The sequence below is a fragment of the Sarcophilus harrisii genome, chromosome 1 (genome assembly GCF_902635505.1).
Source record: "Sarcophilus harrisii chromosome 1, mSarHar1.11, whole genome shotgun sequence".
In the NCBI taxonomy this organism is placed as follows: domain Eukaryota; kingdom Metazoa; phylum Chordata; class Mammalia; order Dasyuromorphia; family Dasyuridae; genus Sarcophilus; species Sarcophilus harrisii.
Genome location: NC_045426.1, coordinates 569,525,926 through 569,544,914, shown reverse-complemented (window position 1 = coordinate 569,544,914; position 18,989 = coordinate 569,525,926). Strand labels below are relative to the sequence as shown.

The 18,989-nt window shown below is 35.8% G+C and overlaps 2 protein-coding genes across 5 annotated transcripts in view; one reads left to right on the top strand and one right to left on the bottom strand.

Moving 5' to 3' along the window:
• DECR1 (2,4-dienoyl-CoA reductase 1) overlaps positions 1-683 on the bottom strand; it is a 60,524-nt gene extending 59,841 nt beyond the window's left edge. The window contains exon 1 of one of the 2 annotated variants that reach the window (XM_031946959.1): positions 47-683. In XM_031946959.1, coding sequence (XP_031802819.1) covers positions 47-115 — 69 coding nt within the window. In that variant the 5' untranslated portion in view covers positions 116-683. The remainder of the gene's footprint in view (positions 1-46) is intronic. The other variant, XM_003770309.4, reaches the window with a different exon arrangement.
• A 5,310-nt stretch (positions 684-5,993) lies between these two features.
• NBN (nibrin) overlaps positions 5,994-18,989 on the top strand; it is a 40,250-nt gene continuing 27,254 nt past the window's right edge. For all 3 annotated transcript variants that reach the window (XR_004231044.1, XM_012550029.3, XM_023503854.2), the window contains exons 1-5: positions 5,994-6,066; positions 12,208-12,341; positions 13,492-13,640; positions 14,650-14,809; positions 16,343-16,446. Coding sequence is in view for 2 of the 3 variants with exons in the window: in XM_012550029.3 (XP_012405483.1) it covers positions 6,030-6,066; positions 12,208-12,341; positions 13,492-13,640; positions 14,650-14,809; positions 16,343-16,446 (584 nt within the window). In the remaining variant the exon portion in view is untranslated. The remainder of the gene's footprint in view (positions 6,067-12,207; positions 12,342-13,491; positions 13,641-14,649; positions 14,810-16,342; positions 16,447-18,989) is intronic.

Sequence of the window (18,989 nt, the reverse complement as noted above, 5' to 3'; positions counted from 1 at the left end):
AGCTCGGTCCGCTCCTGGCGGCCCGGAGGAAGGAGGCCGACCTTACCCGCTGCGGAGGAGAGCCGAAAGCCCGCAGGGCCCAAGGCGCCAGAGAGCGCCCGGTGCGCCCCGCCATGTCTTCGCGTTTCCGAACTTGGCCGCGGACTAGAAGCGAGCGGGCTGGGGGAGACGCGGAGGCCGGTTAAAAGCGGGGAGGCGGAGCCGTGCTGGCGCAGGTTGCCCCGCCTGGGGCCTTCTCAACTTTGCCCCAGTTCCTTGGGCCCACGTTGTCCCGGAGCTTTTGGCCCCTGCTCCCTTTTTACGCGTTTCTCTTTCCCTCCCTAACTCTGAGCTCTCCCTTTATGGTTCCCCCATTAAAGGAGCACGTCTCTGCGTCCGGGACTCCCTCCGCTGTTACAAAGATTCATCTGTTTGCGCTTGCACGTGTGATGCTGATAGCTAAAGAACAAAAGAGCTCGGAGTTGTTTTTGTCTTCTGGTGCCTCTCACAAACAACGTTAGTGCACTGTGCCGATGAAGCAGTGTTGTAGATTTAGTGCTGGAAGAGCCCTTACTGCAACCAGTCAGTTAAACCTTTGAATTTTAAGAGAAGGAAGGCAACTTTCCTGGAGATTGTTGCGTCACAGTTCTCAGCACCATGAAGGGGCTTGCTCTGACTCCTTACCTAGAATTTTCCCCACTGCATCCCATCACAAGACACTAGTATTGAAGGAAACCTGACAGGTCTCCTGTAGTCTTTCAATATAATAAATATTTATGAAGGACACAAACTAAATGATGTCTGTTGTCAAGGTGCTTCCGCTGGGATTGGGGAGCAAACTTGTGCACAAAAAATCAGGAGGGAGGTGCAATGGGCTGAGGCACTGAGGTCCCAAGTACATGAGGCTAAATAGTAATTGGGCTATACTCTATTAATATACATGATTGGAGAAAGAATGGTCCCCGCCCACTCTCCGTGCAAGTCCTGATGTGTTGTATAGGAAATGAGGATTTTGGTGGGTGGAGGCAGAGAGAGAGGAAGAGAAGCTGGGAGAGATTGGGCTGGGTTCCATACTCCTAGCTGCTGGTCGTGTGGCTGCTGGTCTAGCTAGCTTCTTGACGTTGCTATCGCTGATTCCCTTCCACCTCTGATCTTTCTTCACTGAGAATAAAGACTGATGATTTTCCCCTAACCTGAATTCCTGACTCCTGCTGATTTAAAAATACACGGTCTTCACAGGGAGATAGGGAAGTAGGAATAACTGAAGAGATCAGGAAGGATATCCTGTCAAAAATGGAACTTCAGCTATGCTATTGTAGGAAGCTCTGGATTTGTGGAATATTTCGACGACTTTTCATAGAATACCCAAGTCCACCATCACTGAAATGAACGACTGGTTTCCAATGAATTCGGGCTTTGTTGCTTTTAATTCTGGCTTTGCTTTTTCTTCTAAAGAACAAAGCACAAGTAATGACTTCAGTAGCTCCCAGTTGCCTCCAGAATCAAAACCAGAATTCTCAGTTTGGCATTCAAAGCCCTTCATAATCCCTCTACTTTTCTAGTCTTGTTACACCTTACTCCCTGTTTATGTTCCAATGATACTGGCCTCTCTGTTCCTGGAATAAGACACTACAATCTCTCTGCTCTTGGAATCTTGGAATTGTTCCTTCTTCTGGAATGCTTTCCCTGCTCATCTCCCTGCTGCTTTTCCTGGATTGCCTTTAAAACGCAATCAAAATCCCATCTTCTACAGGAAACCTTTCCCAAACCTTCTTAATTCTGGTGCCTTTCCCCTCTTAATTATTTCTCATTTGTCCAATATAGTTTGTATATTCATTCAACAAAATGCCTAGCACATTGTAGGCACTTAATGTTTGTTGTTTGATTGATGAACACTTTTTATTTAACCATCCAAGCTACTTGTCTCTCAATGATGTATATACAAATAAAATTATAATTATGTGCAGCAGTAAAGTCAAAATGATGCATCAAAAAGAGGATTAAAACTAAATCTGGGATTCTACTGATACTATGACAGGTTTTCAACTTTCCTGAAATTTAAAAATTATAGGGAATAGTCTGGAACCCTTGAAATTTGATTTAAGTGAATTGTCCAGGATTAAAGAGCTAGGATTGGTCAGAGGTAGACTTCAAACAATTCTTCCTAGCTTTAAACTTGTTTGTTATTCTTTCCATTAAATGAAGCTCCCTTAAGGCAGACACATTCAGCTTAATACCTAGCCTGTTTACAAAATTTTTCTAATTTGGTTATGGAAATCTTCCTGATTCTGCGCTGGGATTACAGCCTCAGAACCCAGGATTACTTTCCATGAAGATTTGGATGACAACTTTAGCAGAGGTTATTTATTCCTATTTCCCCAATATTTCTGAAGGTAGTGATTCTGGCATGATTAGTTCTTCATCAACAGGTTCTAGGGAATAAAGTTTCTTCAGATTTCTTTTAGTGGCTGCAAAATATAGTACATACAAATCACTCATAAGAAAACTTGTCTTGAGTTATAACATTAAATATTTTTAAACACTAAAAAAAAACCCTACAATGATCATTAAACTAGATATGGTAATAAAAAGATTCCAAATATCATACCATGTTGTAGAGCTAGTACAATTAGGATCAAAGATTTAAAGTTTTAAAAAGCTTAGAGGTCATTTTAATTCAATCCCTTTGTTTTTTTAGATGAAGATCTTAAAGCTCAGAGTCAGTCGTAAAACTATTAATGTGAAAGATCTGGGGTCTAAATTCAAAAGTGATATAATTTATTTGAAATGGAATTTCACTTTAAATATAAATAACTCCGTTTGGTTTTAAGTAATTACAATACTGCTGTAGCTTGCTAAATTAATCCAATATTTATAATCATGTGTATCTGAAGAAATATCACATACTTTTTAGTTTTTCCAATAGATCTTCTTCTGATGTTCATTATACATATATACGGGTGGGGCCTTCCTTGTTTATCCCATCTCATATAAAGCCACTTTTGTCAGCCTGATAGAATCAAACAAATGAAAAGATGGCTTCTACCTCCCAGAAACAATCAAAGCTCTCATGAGAAATTGGATCATGACCTAAATTTCCTTAGAACCACAAAAAGAAAGGGTTTAAGCGTCCTTTCCAGAGCTTGAAGTAACCATGGCATTCTAACACATTGCTTTTTAAAAACAAAACTAAGCATTTATCTTTCCCAGTGTTTATTCCTTCCTTTCCCACCAAGTTGCATTTATTTGTTTTTGGACACAAAAAACATAAACATTCCTATTGGCTGCCTTCTCTTACCCTTCTTTTTAGCTTCCTTTTGTGTGTTTTCTTCCCCCAAAAGATTATAAACTTCTTAAGGCAGTAACTTTCTTTTTTGTGGTTGTACCTCCAGGTTTTGATTAATTGACATTATTTAACAATTAACTCATTTTAAGCCTAGAAAGCAATATGGTGACTCCTAAGCTCTCTAAAGCTCCCAATTTTTTGATTTTTAGAGAGCTGGGTTTTTTTTAAGACAGGCTAAGAAGGCAACAAACCTTTATTAAGCATTTGCTATTGCCAGGCACTGTGCTAAGCACTGAAAATACAAATGTAAGCAAAAAGACAGTTCCTGCACTAATGGAACTTTATTCTAATAGAGGAACAAACACATTAATAGAACTGAAAAGATGGAAAGATGAGGGAAAGTACCAGTTGGGGCAAGGTTGCTAAGTTCAGAGACCCAGAAGTATAGCTGAGAGGGGACAAATGTAGGAATTCAACCAAATTGATGTGAGCTTCCAGTTAGGAATTCCCAACATTTTTGCAGGACTATTTTAATACCTGGCCTCTTCATTATTGAGGCAAAATTCATCTTAGTGAAAATATCTGAGTGTAATAGTATCTATGTATGGGCAGGTATTGGAAGAAGATGGGGAAAAATAGAAAGATAAAACATTCATTAAATATTTACCATATGCCAAGACCTAAGTACTGAGAAAACAAAATGGTGTCTGTTTTTTAAAAAAATCTATATTCTAAGGGAGAAAAAAAACCATAAAGAGGGAGGGAAACCCTGAAGCTGAAAAATTAGGGTTCTCTAAATGTACCATCATATCATCTGCAAAGAATTATGTTTACCTACTTACCTATTTTTACTCCTTCAATTTCTTTGCCTTATTGCTATAGCTAGTATTTCTAATACACTATTGAATAATAATGGTGATAATGAACATCCTTACTTCATTCCTGATTTTATTAGTCTTTTTTGTAAGTTTATCTCCACTAGAGATGTTGGCTCTTGATTTTAGTCAGCTGGGGCACTCAGCATTTTAAGAAAGTCTATATTTATCCCTATACTTGGTAGCATTATGAATGGAAAGGGGTGTTATGTTTTCTCAGAAGCTTCTGCATCTATTGCTTATAATCATATGATTTTTGTTGTTTTTGTTACTGATATCAATTATATTAACAGTTTTTGAGTTCACTTTCCTTTCTTTCTTTCTTCTCTCCTTCCTCTCTCTCTCTCTCTTCTCTGAGCTTAAGAGCAGCAGAGGGCTCCACAGTTGCTAAGCAATAGATAGACACAATTTCACTTTTCATCTCAACTCTGCCATAGTATCTTGTACTGTTGTTGGTCACACATATCACTCCTCCAGGATTTATCCCAATATAAAAAGCAGAGGTAGCAACATTGACTCTTTTTTGGAGTCATTTATCATAGGACTAGACATCAACAGCAGGGATTGTCCTCAGAAAACACATACTCCAAAGTCCCCTGATTTTATAAATTAAAAAACATCATAATGCAACGTAAATTAATGAAAATGAATTCTTTTTAAAGCTGAAAATATATAGTACCCAGAATAGCAATGTTTTTGTAAAAGATTTTGTTTTATTTTGAACCATCACTTCTGTCTTCCATCCTACTTAGAGGTACATTTCTGACTTCTTTCTCCGTCTACAAGAAAAAGTAGAGAAATTTTTGTTGAGATAAAATATAAACTCGTAGAGATTTTTCTATTATCTCGTATTTGCTAATATTTACTGTAGAGCATTCTTATTTACAGTTAAGTTTGAGGTGGGAAGGACAATGGGAGCTAGCATGATGAGACTACCATTTTGAATTTTGAATGCCACAGAGACTGTGCCCTCTCCAGGAGAACATGGCAGCATTCAACAATGCGAGCCAAAGTTTAGAGTTCTATGGCCTATTTTCCCTTTCTTCTTCACGTTCGTTTTCTAGGTCCAAATCAGAATCTCCATTTATTTCTTTTTCAAGAGCCAGGCCTTTCTCCTCACCATTTTCTGTGTCCTAATCTATTTCTTGTTCATCACCATCATCATCTTCAACTTCACACTTCTCACTTTCTTTCCTTTCTTCATTCTTCTCCCAATTTTCATCCGAATTTGTATTTGCCATTAATTCATCATCAGACTCCTCTTCAGAAGATAGTAAGCTTTAATTCAATCGCTGAACTAAATGGCACTTCACCAGATCTTAGTTGTAGCTTCAGCTCAATCCAAAACACATTTAGGAGCCGGGAGCATCCTCCGCGTCAGGCACTGCGCTGAAGTGCTCGTTAGTGAAGAAGTAACTAGTGGAGCACGGAATCGATTTCTGTATACGATTTACCAATGCCCTGTTACTGTGTGATCTTTGAAAAGTCACTCTCCCTCGCTGGGCACCAAGACTCTAATGCGTAAATTGAAGAGATATTGGTAATTCGCCTTTTAAAGTCTCCTCTGGTTCTAAATCCTATAAAAAAAAAATAGCTCTCGCAGGATAGGCTATTTTCCTTTCTCCAACCACGAGGTGGCAGAGCAATCCTCAACCTTTCCTTTCCCTCCCTCGCCTTTCTTCCCTTCTCTCCAGGCTCCCGCCCTCCGCAGCTCGTTTTCCTTCCCTCTCCGCGCCCATAGGGGGCCTCGTTCTCGGGAGCGCGCACGCCAGAGCAACGCGCACACGTCAGCGGCCGGGAGCAACGTCACTCGCTCGTCGTCCTCGCAGTTCCCGCGCGTGAAGTGTCTCTCCGGGAGCTCCCGGAGGGGGGGGGGAGCGACCGGGCTCATGTGGACGCTGCTCTCCGCCGCGAGCCCGGCTCGAGGTAAGGACGGCGGGAGCAATGGCGCCGTAGTCCACACGTAGGCCCACAGTTCTGCCCCCACCAGCCCAAGGGGAAAACCGGGGAAGCTGGAAGTTAGGGGAGCGGCTGCGACTCTAACATGATCCAAACGCCTCCCCAGTCCTTAGGAAAAAATTTCCTCCAAAAAATGTTAGTCGCTCTCTTCAGAGCCTGTCCTGCCGACTTACCCGATTGGCCAGATGGCCGGAAGCTCAGCCCCTGGGCGAGTGGGCGTGGTGACTTGTCCGTAACCTTCCTTAGTGCTCCTGAAAGCACTTGCGGGAGGGGGGCGTGGTCCCCTCTAGGGAAATCCCCGATTGGCTTGGTGAGTGGGCTGGTGGCTTTACCGGGGACAACTTTTTCCTAGCGAGAACAATGATGAATTAGATAGGTTTTCCGCGGAGCTTTATGGTTTGCAAAACACGTTACAATTATCAGATCTTTTGATCTTGACAACAACCCTAGGAGGCAGGTGTTATTGGTAATCCTATTTTACAAATGGGAAAACTGAGAATAAGTCCTTTTACTTCCGGTCTTGTAAGAAATGTTTCAGCGGGGAGAGAAACTATATAAGCGTATCATATCTTACTTGCTTAGGCAACTAACTATACGGTGCAATGAATGGAGAGAGCTGGACTTGAAATTCAGGAAGCGCTGAGTTGGAACATCTACAGTCAGTGTGACTGAGCAGGTCACTAAGCCTCCCTAGCTCCACCTCCTTCTAAAATGAGTGCATTGGACTCAGTGGTCTCTAAGGGTCTTCCCAGCTTTAAATCTATTTTTCTATCTCCTCCAAGAGTGATTTTGTACTCTATGACGGCAGTGTAATGAAGAGCACTCAGGTCTATATATTCTGATCCTGGGACGGATTATTTGTGATCTCATCACTGTTGGTCTTCCACCGGTGCGGATCACAGTGCATTCTTACCTTTTCATCCTGGGATTGTTCTTCAAGACTTTCTATTCTTTTATGGATACCTGCTTAGCAAATTCTGTTGTTCCTTCTGTTATTCTTCTGTCAGCCTATCTTCTATTGATAAATTGTTTAAAAGTAACAAAGTAGCTTCCACCTTAAAAAGAAAGAATAATCTTTATTCATACAACATTGTATATTTTATTAGGCCTAATGCTAATTTTTTATTAATTTCCATCAAATCGGTGATAATCTTTGCATTTAACTAAGCTGTTGTGAGGGCATATCTCATTCTGACTCCAGGTCTTATTACAGCTTTATTCTAATCAGTATGGTAAAAGATAATTGTACTTTCCTCATTTAGGGTTTGGCCACATAGCCAGAACTTTCAGTTTACTAGATTCTATAGTTCATGTATACTAGTTAAAGCACAAATTGATTTTGTTAAAGATTTCAAATAGTTTGCATTTCACTATCAAGTAGGTTAAGACTCATATTGGGTATTTAGGACTTAGTCTTATCCCTTTAGTTTCACACTTGAGAAAACAGTAGCTGTGGGTAATTTTACTTAAATTTAGGTCATACCTCAAATTTGTAGCATTTGAGATTAGAACTTAGTACCTTTGATTCCCTATCCCATTGTGTTTTAATCTGAATTTTAATTAGTTCAGTACTTCATCCTTACTTCAGAACTATATTAATGAAGATAGTGGTGTTTAAATAGCGAAAATGAAAGTTTAAATAGTGAAATGATTGATTCAAGAGCTCTTCCCTGTTCATTTTTTACACTAGTTTTTCTTCAGTGGCAATGTCAAGGATAAATTTCCTTGACTAGCTCCTTAGTCCTTTTAGCTCTTCTGGTGCAACTTGTTTGTTGTCAGTTGTTTGATGCCTTATTTGCTTTAACTTGTTTTCTGCCTATATTAAGGACTGGCTTGATACTGAATACCAGCACATTCCAAATATGTCTTTAAAAAGTAATCTTCTGTGTATTACAATAATATAACCATTTCCACAATTGACCACAAGGTGGCAACAGAAGATCATCTATGAGAAAACTTTAGCAGGTATTCCATCCATTGCCAATTTGGGGATGAGGGCAGTTATTTCATGTCTTTGTTTAAACAGCTTTATGAGAATAGCTTTTAATTTGTGTCCACCACATTTGTGATTTTAGTTATTGTGAGAAGCTCTCACCCCACAAAGTACAACATCTCCCCATTGATTTTTTAATTGCCTGTGTTCATAGAAGCTTGAAGCCTAGTCTTTCTAACTTGAAGGTTAGATCTAACCTTAGGTTATGGTGCTGTGATAATCACTTAACTGAGTTCATTAAGACCTAAGACTTTGTCTTATCTTTTTATCTCCCTGACCCAGTAAATATTTGGAGCTTTGAATATAGTTGCATAAAAATGTTGGATATGCCATTAAATACTTAAGGCAATAGAAGGTCTTGGTTGTTGTGCATTTGAATTTATATAAAGAAAAGATTAAGATATACTGGAAGACTGGATATAGTAAAGGAAAAGCTACAGCCTGAGTCTTCAACATCCAATACTGAAACCATCTATTCTCAGGAAGAGAAATACCAGGACAGGCAGAAGGCATAAGCATTAGTTTTTTTTGGATGGGAAGTTTAAGCAGCAGTTAAATGATAAAGTTGTCATTAAAGACTTGTTGAAGGAACTGTGACTTGAGTTGGACCTTGAAGAATGAATAAAGTTTTAGAGAGTCATGAGGTACAAGTACCTAACACTATAGGTTGCACACCCTCCTTAGAAGTACTTAGGAAGTACTTTAAGAAGGGTCTTTGATTTTTTTTTTTGATAAGCATATTCCTTCCACTTGCTTTCTGTCATAAGTATTAATTAAGCTCCTGTATGAAGCATTATATAAATGACACATTGATTGTGCTAAGCACTGTAGGTGCAAATAAGAAAAAGAAAGAGTCCCTCACCTCTTGGAGGTACTAACTAGGGAAAAGATTACATGTAAGGAAGTGAAAACAGTTTCCATTACCTGATATGGGGATATGATGATAGTGTAGTAAAAACCAAGCAGAGCATTGGAAAATACTGGGAAATGAGTACATCTCTATATTAGATATGAGATGGTGTTAATGAGTTTCTTTGGCTAAAAAAAAAAATCTCCCTGTGACCAGCCTGGTAATGTTTCTTCAAACCAAATAGACTGATATTTGGACTTAAGGTATCTAAATGTTGCATACTATCATTGGGAAGAAACTTGAAACATTTGCAACTTTGTAAGAGGGATGCCAAAGTTTGGTCTTGTGACATCATACTCTCATCTCCATGTTATAATGAACAATCTATATAGGATTTCGATGGGTGAATGGAAAGGTTGGAAAAATAAAGTACCAGGTTCTGACAGGTACAGGTCCTTGAATACAGAAGAATTTGAACTGACATGAGGAAATCAATGTTTTAGGAGAATTAATCTGATGTGACAGATGATCTAATTGTGAGGGAGACCATTTTCATAAATGCTTCCAAGTCATACAAGATCTCATAATTCTCCTTTTACACATACACATTCTTATACTAAATGATTCTCTCTCACATTGCTCCAGATTTAACTTGGAAATAGGAAGGCAGGAAAGGTTTCTGGTAATATAGAAAGAAGAGAAATAGGAATGATGACAACTAAGCTACTATTTTTCAGTTCCTTAATTTAAGGGTTTTGGTATGTTATGGTTCTTGGGGCTTGTCAATGTCAAGTATTTATAACTGAGAATTTCATATAATTCAATAACAGATGTAAAAGTGCTTTGGAAAGTTAAAAACATAAGGTAACATGAGGTAATGTTTGAAGACCAAGGTGCTTAGGGGACCACTTGAGTTCTAATCTTCCTTCAGACATTTACTTTAGGCTAGTAAGTCACTTGACCTCTGGGATTCTCAGTTTTCTCCTCTTTAAAATGTAGGTAATACTAAAACATACATCATTTAATTGCTGAGTATTAAATACAACTTATTATGTACATGTATATGTATCCCCTATAAATGTGCATTCACACACATATATATATAGTACTTTAAGTAGTATAGAGTAGAGTGCCAGGCTTAGAATCAGAAAAAAGCTAAATAAGTCTGCACTGAGTGCAAATTTGGCTTCAGACACTTACCTTTTGTGTTGTCCTAGGCAAATCATTTATTAACCCTTATTTGTAAAATGAGCTGGAGTAAGAAATGACAAATTACTCAAGTATCTTTACCAAGAAAATCCCAATTGAAGATATGAAGAGACAGACAGGACTGAAAAATAACTGAACAACAATAAAATGTTTTGCAAAACTTATAGCATTATATAAAAGTTTATTATTATTCATTTTATTGTATTTACAGGAAAATGTTAATGGCAGTCAGATTAAGTTAATTAGTTAAGCACAGTTAGCAAATGGTTTAGTTTTTTTTCCCTAATCTACACAAAATAAAGGGTTCATGCTGAATCTTCCAGCACCAGGTTACTATTTTATAAACCAAATGTTACCAGTCAATAATATTAACATTTTAATATTCATTTTGAGATGTTAATTTAGTCTGTGTTTTTCTTTTAAAAAAAATTACTTGTATTAACTGTATACTTGATTGACAGTAGCTAAAATCTGCCAACATTTGAAAGAATATTTTATGCCAAATTTAGAAACTGGTTTATAAGTTGAATCATTTAAACTCAACAAAGCTGGATTTTTTTTTTATTTTTATTTTTCCTAATTACATTCTTTTTTAATGGTTATATATCTACATTTTAAAAAAACATTTCTTTATGAATCATGTTGGAAGAGAAAAATGAGAACAAAAAAAGAAAAAAATCATAAGAAAAAAAAAACAAGAAAAAAAGTGAATATAGCATGTGTTGATTTACATTCATCCAGTCTCTATAGTTGTCTTTCTGGATGAAGATGGTTTCCTTCTAAAGTTTATTTGTATTGCCTTGAATCACTGAGAGAAGAACCAAGTCTGTCATAGCTGATCATCAAACAGTCTTGTTGCTGTGTATGTTTTCCTAGTTCTGCTTGTCTTTTTCAGCATTAGTTTATGTACGTCTTACCAAGCCTTTCTAAAAATCAACCTGTTTATCATTTTTTTATAGAGGAGTTATATTCCATTATTTTCATATGCCATAACTTATATAGCCATTCCCCATTTGATGAGTATCTACTCATTTTCTAATTCTTTGCTATCACAGAAACAGCTGCTACAATTTTGCACATTTAGGTCCTTTTCCCTCTTTTATAATTTCTTTGGGATGTTGACCCAGTACTGACATTGCTGGATCAAAGGGTATGCACAGTTTTATAGCCCTTTGGGCAGAGTTCCAAATTGCTTTCCAGAATAGTTAAATTGTTTCACAATTCCACCAACTGTATTAGTGTCCCAATTTTCCTATATCCCTTCAACATTTATCATTATTTTTTTTCATCTTAGCCAATCTGAGAGGTATGAGGTGGAACCTCAGGGTTGTTTTTACATTTCTTTAATTAGTAATGAATTAGAGCATTTTTTCATATAACTAAAGATGGCTTTAATTTCTGAGAAAGCTATTTAAGAGAACTTTGTAATGAGAGAAGTGGAAAAAAGTTTTTTAGTGTAAATAACTTCTTTCTTTCCTATATTTAAATTTTATAAACTAGCTTTTTTTGGTATGATGAATTCTTTTAGAATATATATTTTTATTGATCAAAGAAAATGACTCAAAGTGGCAAAGGATGACAATTGGACAGTCTTAGTATTCCAGGGATGTACTCTTCATGTCAAAATGTTGAATTTATGGACAAAATTGTCACCACATCAGGTGTGCATGGATTATGATCCTCATCTTTGGAAGAAACATCCATATTGATAAGATCACAGATTGATTGGAGTATTTGATAAAGAAATACTACTTAGCAGTATATATTCTTAGTAATTTTTAATTGATCATTAACTTTTTTTATTATTAATTTCTTAACCTCTCAATGATTTTTTGATTATTAACTTCTTAACCTCTTAATCACCTAATCAGATTCTCCTTCTCTGAAGTTCCCTACAGGTCCTGACCAAAAATCCCAATACCTTAAAAAAACTGATTACTCAAATCAGAGAATTTTAGCAGTTTTAGTAAGCAAAAATAAAGTTGTTTCTTTAAAATCATTGCATTAGAGGTACAAATCTTTGTCATTAAATCAATATGCTTTATGATTTCCTTAGGAGACCCTTATCGACTTTTAGTTGATGTTGATTATATCGTTGGAAGAAAAAATTGTGGAATTCTAATTGAAGATGATCAGTCAATCAGTAGAAATCATGCTTTGTTGACTGTGAGACATTCTGTGACAAACCTGGTATGCTTCTTCCTTTATTATCATAGTTTTTGTTAGTTGAGCCATTTGTTTGTGACTACATAAGACTGTTTTGAAATTGGAAGAAAAGATTTTGTGGGGCTTTTTTAAGACAAAGTGGTCTCCTTTCTTAATGATAGAAATAAGTAATTATGCCTTGTCAGAAGTGACTAATTATATTCTACTCCATATCTTTATTAAGCGTTCAGAAATTATACAAATAAACAACATGTGTATATATACTGGAATTATTGTAATTTTGCAAAAATGTAATGTCTGTCAAAGCAATTTAAGAATTTTTTTTTTTTTTTATGTTCCATCATGACATCAGTCACTTTGTGTACCTTCCTTCATAGGAATTAAAATGCTGAGTCAATGGACAATTACAGAATTATCCTTAAGATTCAAGATTTATACTATTTTGGTTTCTTTGTATTAAAAAAAAAAATAAATCCAGTTCTGTGATAGCTTAGAACTACATGAAGTAGAGCACAGTATTGTGGGAAAATATAAACATAGGAACATAGATTTAGAGATAATTATTGTCCTGAGAGAAAAGAGAGTCCAACACTTAAATGGTGGGAGTGAGGTGAGGGGATAATAGAACATGGACAAATTAGAGCTACTTGTAAAGTAAAGCAAATGTGTTTGGGGAAATGGTGATTGATAAGGATTGGAGAGTGGGTATAGAAAGTATAGAAAAACTTGGAAAGGTAGAAAAGATAATATACCAGAATTACAAAGTACTAAGATCTGAGACTAGGAAGGAATGCTGAAAATTCTCCTGATTAAAGAAGAGCCAAAGCTGATGGATAGGAGGTAGTCTGAGAATTGATGGTTGGGTGGGAGAGAGTTATAAAAGTGCTCTAAAGAAAAAATAAATTGCTGACTAAAGACAGTATTTCCCAAGAGGAATTAGTAATGATGATTGCACTATCTGGTTTGTTATGAGGTTGGCTATCATCTTAGCATCTTTCTCAACAAAGTTTATTTGATATCCCTTTTCCATGAAAATTAATCTTTGTTTTCATAATGTTAGCTATTGCTATTACAGACATGTATTTATAACTTCATACGTTAAAAAAAAATTAGTAACATTTTAAAACACATTTTCTTAGGGGCAAGAAACATTAATGCATGTGTTCATTTACAGAGTCAAGCTTCTGAAATCCCTATCTTGACAATAAAAGATAATTCTAAATATGGCACGTTTATTAATGAAGAAAAAATGCAGAATGGCATTCCACTGCTTTTAAAGACAGGAGACAGAATTACCTTTGGAGTTTTTGAAAGCAAATTTAAGTGAGTCTTTTTTGGATGCATATTTAAGTGGACAAATTTTCTCCCTGTAACCAAGTTTTGTTGTTTTCTTTTAAACCTGAGTTGCTGTTTATTTTGTTTTTGATCCCCAGAGCCTGTAGGAACGTGCATACAGTTTGTCAAAACAGAGCAGAATTATACAATGCAATATGAATCAAAATCATAGAATCTCATTTTGAAGGGATCTCTGAATCCATCTCTAACTCAAAGACAATGCTAACAGTTAGAGAGCTACAACAAGCAAATCATAAGGATTGTGTTTGTATTGCACCAATAGAAAAAAAAAGATGAGCACTTTTCAAAATGTCTCATAGAAGGGATCATTGCTCTCAAATTTTAAAGGTAGTATGGTATATTCAAGAATGAAAAATTGGAGGATAAGTTGTTTGTTTCCTACTTGAAGTAGCATTGATATTGAAGTATATTTTTTAAGCTGTTGAAGTATCACTTCCTATATTGTTTTATGTTTTGGGTTTTTTCTTTTTTGGTTAAATTTAATGAATTTCCCTCCCCAATGAACAAAACTCTATTTTATCTCCTTCCTATCTTTTTCCTTCTTCCCCTCTCCCCCCATAAATTCCCACACTGATCATGACCATTGTATCCTCCCCCCCATAATCTCCTTTTATACCCTTAGTCCTACACATCTATGTTAAGACATAGGGAGCATGCTTCCTTACTGATCCTCTGGAATCATTGTTCATCATTGATTACACTCGTAAAAATAAAAGTGGCATTTAGACTGTTCATTGTAGTGGTTTTTGGTTTTATATATGGTGAGATTTAAAATAACTTGACTCTCTTTGAACTGTAATTAATGCATTTGAATTAAATGAGAGGGAAAGAGCTTTTCTTTGAATTAATGTTTCCTGGTTGATTAGAAATAGATCTTGTTTAGTCTTTATTAAACAAATAACCAAATTTTCCAATTGGTCTACTATATCCTTATTAAGTCCATAATAAAACTTGTGTAACTTTTTACTCCCTACAGAGTGGAATATGAACCATTGGTTGTATGTCCCTCTTGTCTAGATGTGTCTGGAAAAACTCTTTTAAATCAAACTGTTTTACAACTTGGAGGACTTGTTGTAAACAACTGGAGGGAAGAATGTACTCACCTTGTCATGATGTCAGTTAAAGTTACTATTAAAGTAAGTTGAATATACTTTAGTGTTAAAAATTCAGTAAAGCTTAAACTTCTAGTTTCCAACATTTTTCTTTGCTGTGCAAAGTCAAAGTCATCATGAAGTTTTCTGATGTGACTTTGGAGTTTGAAAGTTTGTCCAAATAAAGTACTGTTTTAGGGTATCGCTTTTTTTTTTAAATGAAAATTTTATCAAGCTCTAGATTATAAAGAAGAATTAAAATTACATTGATCTATAAGAATTGTACTAGTATCTTGACTAGGATATAGTATAAATAAAATGCACCTTTTCAGAAACAAGGAGACATCAAAGGAAGAAAAACCATGAGTGAAGCAATGACCTTCATAATTGCCAGATGATACCCACATGCTTATGTTTTTAGGTAGAAACAAATCTCTGGGAATATCACTCACTATATATTCTTTTACCTCTTAGAAATTTTATTTGGAGACAGATAAGGTTGTTTGGAAGAGTGGGGGTCTTGTGTATAGGTTTTTTGAAAGACAGACTGCTGTGTCTGTAACTCTGATCTTAGAATTGCAGTATCATAGATTTAGCAAGCTGGAAGGATCATCCTAGGTTACCTAGATATCAGTAGACATTGGAGCTTCTTAAACTTTTTCCACTCATCACTTTTTTTTTGCTCAAGAAATTTTTACATGATCTTAGGCATATAGTTACATAAAGTAGGTATTCAAATCAAATATTTACTGATAGTAAAACATAATTTCGTGACCCTCTCATTCAGTTACGAGACCCCATATGAGGTCTTGACAGTTTGAGAAGTTGGTACTGAGACCAATCCCATTATTTTATTTTGTTTTGCTGCTTTTTTTGTAAGGCAGTCAGGATTGACTAATTTGTCCAGGGTGACACAGTTAATACTTTAAAAATTGAAACTCAGAGGGTAATTGACTTGGCCAAGGTCACATAGATAAGTAGTATCACAGTGCTGGGAGTTGAACGTTTTTAGACATCAATTCTAATTCTCTTTCCACTGCACCATATCTTTGCATCAAATTATACATGGAATTTTCCACAGTATGAATACTGGAAATAAACAGCAGAAATTGATTCCAGTTAAGTTGATTTTCTCCTTTTCCCCCCTAAATAATCTAAAGGAACCATACAGTTAAGCCTTTTTTCATATTTGATGCTTTCTAAAATTATCTAAAGAAAGTTACATATGCATTATCTAAGATAGAGCCCTTCTTTATCGTGATATCTTGAAGCCTTTACAGATAATAAATTAAGAGTTAGTATATTTATTAAAAATATTCTAATAAAAAATTATATCCTAAAATGAGACATTTCATTGATTTTTACTACTCTCATTAATGAAGAAAAGTAGGCTATATGGTTATCTTGGGAATAGCCTCTTCTCTATTGTTGCTATTGAGGAACATGAAATTGAAGATCTTTTTCCTCAGATAAATCTTATCTTTGTTATATACAAATTTGGGGGGCATTAATGCTCACTAGCCACCATTATTTTTGTGTGTGTGATTATAGCTAATAAATTTATTTGTTTCATTTTAGACAATATGTGCACTGATTTGTGGTTGTCCCATTGTAAAACCAGATTATTTTACTGAATTTCTTAAAGCCATTCAGACAAAGAAACAGCCTCCAAAACTTGAAAGGTAAAGTATATTTTCATCATCACATTCAAAGAAAGGTTGGCCTAAAATATAATCTCAGATTTAATTCTTAATGAATGAAGATATAAAAATTGATATATTTATACCTTCCTAGAATTTGGAGCAAGTAGGGACTTTAAAAATCATCTAGTTCAATAGGTTCAAAGAAGTTCTGTAGCATGAATAAAGTTATACAAGATACTAATTGACAATTAAGATTTGAGCCCAGGCTCTTTAACTCTGAAACCTGTACTCTGCCATATAGCAGAACCAGGTTTACCACAATATACAGGAGTTTCTTGTCTTGTTTTTCTTGTGGTTTTAAAACATTTCCATAAAATAAATAGTAAATACTTGGTAAGTTGGAAAAAATAAGTTAAGGGATGCATAAGGAGATATGTTAATTACAAAAGTATTACCTGAGACAGTTACATGGGCTTTTTCAAAACCCTACACTTTTAACAGAATTTGCATGGGATTTGTATAGTGAGGTAGTGAAACAGTAGACAGTAGAACGGAGTCCAATTTGGACTTGGATTCTAGTCTTATTTGGCTATATGTTTAAATGTTTTTGACTGATTCAATTCCAATTACCTTAGAGGAAAAACAACTTTGAAATACTATAAGTTCTATTCTGGGAATCTCAAGATCTTATTTAGTAGCAGATTGCTTGAGAACTAGGAATTATTTTCTTGAACTAACATATGATCAACTTAGTTTAATTGTATATTTGTATTTTACAAAGCAATTTGTAGCACTTCATAATTTGTTTCTGGCCTAGGCAGGCTTACAAACTATAATTGTAATTTTTTTTGTTGTTCTCCCACCTAAATCCCAGGAGGCAAGGTGTAGCCTATATAAATAAATCTGTGCATGTATGTGTGCTTTTGATACTTGTGTGGTGCATGTATGTGTGTATGTACACATGTAAATGTAATATACATACATATAGATGTCTTTAAAAATTTGTCTGCAAATTAAATTTCAGTCTATCAGATGAAATAGCCACATTTATTATATAGAAAATTTTATCTCCAGTGTGCTGCTTTTTAGTATAAAATGGCGATTATTCCAACCTGCTCCTTAACTCTCAACTAAAATCTATTCTACAGGAAATCTTTCTAACCCCTCTTAATTCTAGAATCTTCCTTTGCTTGTTTATTTCCTGTTTATCCTTTGTGTAGATAGTTTGAATGTATTTGTTTGCTTATTGTCTTTCCATTTTTGAGGGCAAAGACTTTTTTTTTTCCTTTTTTTTTTTTTTTAAGCATTCAGCACAGTGCCCGACTCATAGTAAATAATTTACTGTAATAAATTTACATAGTAAATAATTTACTGATTATCAAATAGAAAAAAGGATTTGATTCTCTGATAGGGAGATGAACATTTTTTTGATAGGTAGTTTAGTATAGTAGAATAGGTTCTGGGGTTGGGATCAGAGCACTTGGATTTGAATCCAGATGATATTACTGTTTTTATATTCTTCAGGAAGTCATTTAACCACTCTGAGCCACAATTTCCTCATCTGTAAAATGAGGGAGTTGAGATACTCCATTAAAGCTTTAATATGTATTATACATATTCTTCCCCTCCTCCCCCCCTCTCCCCCAATCAGTGAATCAGTAAATTAAGTGCCCACTATGATTAGGCACCGTGCTAAATGTTGGGGATACAAATACAAAAAAACAAAGAGAGTTCCTGCTCCCCTTAAAGAGGTTATAGTCTAATAGGCAAGATAACACCCAGAAGAAAGATGAAAAAAAAAATGGGGGTTAAGAGAAGGGGGACCAAGGGAAGAATGGTAGAATAGTTCCAGCCAGATGATAAATGAGATTTTTCTGGCCTGGGTTTCATCCTTAAATAGAGATTTTGGAGTTCATGGCTCTACCCTCCAAACTGAGGGATAAGAAGTTAGTGATGAAGTCGAATTCTAAAGTTAGTGATCTTACGAGATGAAGTTTTTTCTAGTCATGAGCTTCCTCAGACAGTGAAAAATTCAGTTCAATTCATTAAACATTTATTAAGTACCTACTAGATACCAGGCACTGTGCTTAGAGCTGAAGATATAAAATATGTAAAAGAAAAAAGACCTTGCCTTCTAGTAGCTTACAATCTAAGGTGTGTGTGTGTGTGGGGGGGGGGGGGGGGGGGGGGGAGAGAAGAAAAAGGGGGGGGGGGGGGGGGGGGGGGGGGGGGGAGGGAATGAAACACAAAAGGCTGCTGATAGGGATATGAGGGGTGGGGGTCCTATTTGATTCCTAGAGCATAATTTTCCCTGGATTTGGAATTAAGCAGAGCTGCAGATAGAGAAGTGATCTGAGAAGTCCCAGAATAGTGCAGCCTGGAGATAAATGAGGAGGTGAGGTAACTAGACAAGCTAATAAAAAATTCCATTTTGATAGTTTGAAAGGCAAACAACAGGATTCATGACTGATTCAGTAATGGTAGTTGCTAAGCAACTACCAAGCATTAATAGAATTTGATCATTATATACTGAGTCAATGTTAAACATTAAATACTTTCACGTACTCCAAATAATTTGCTTA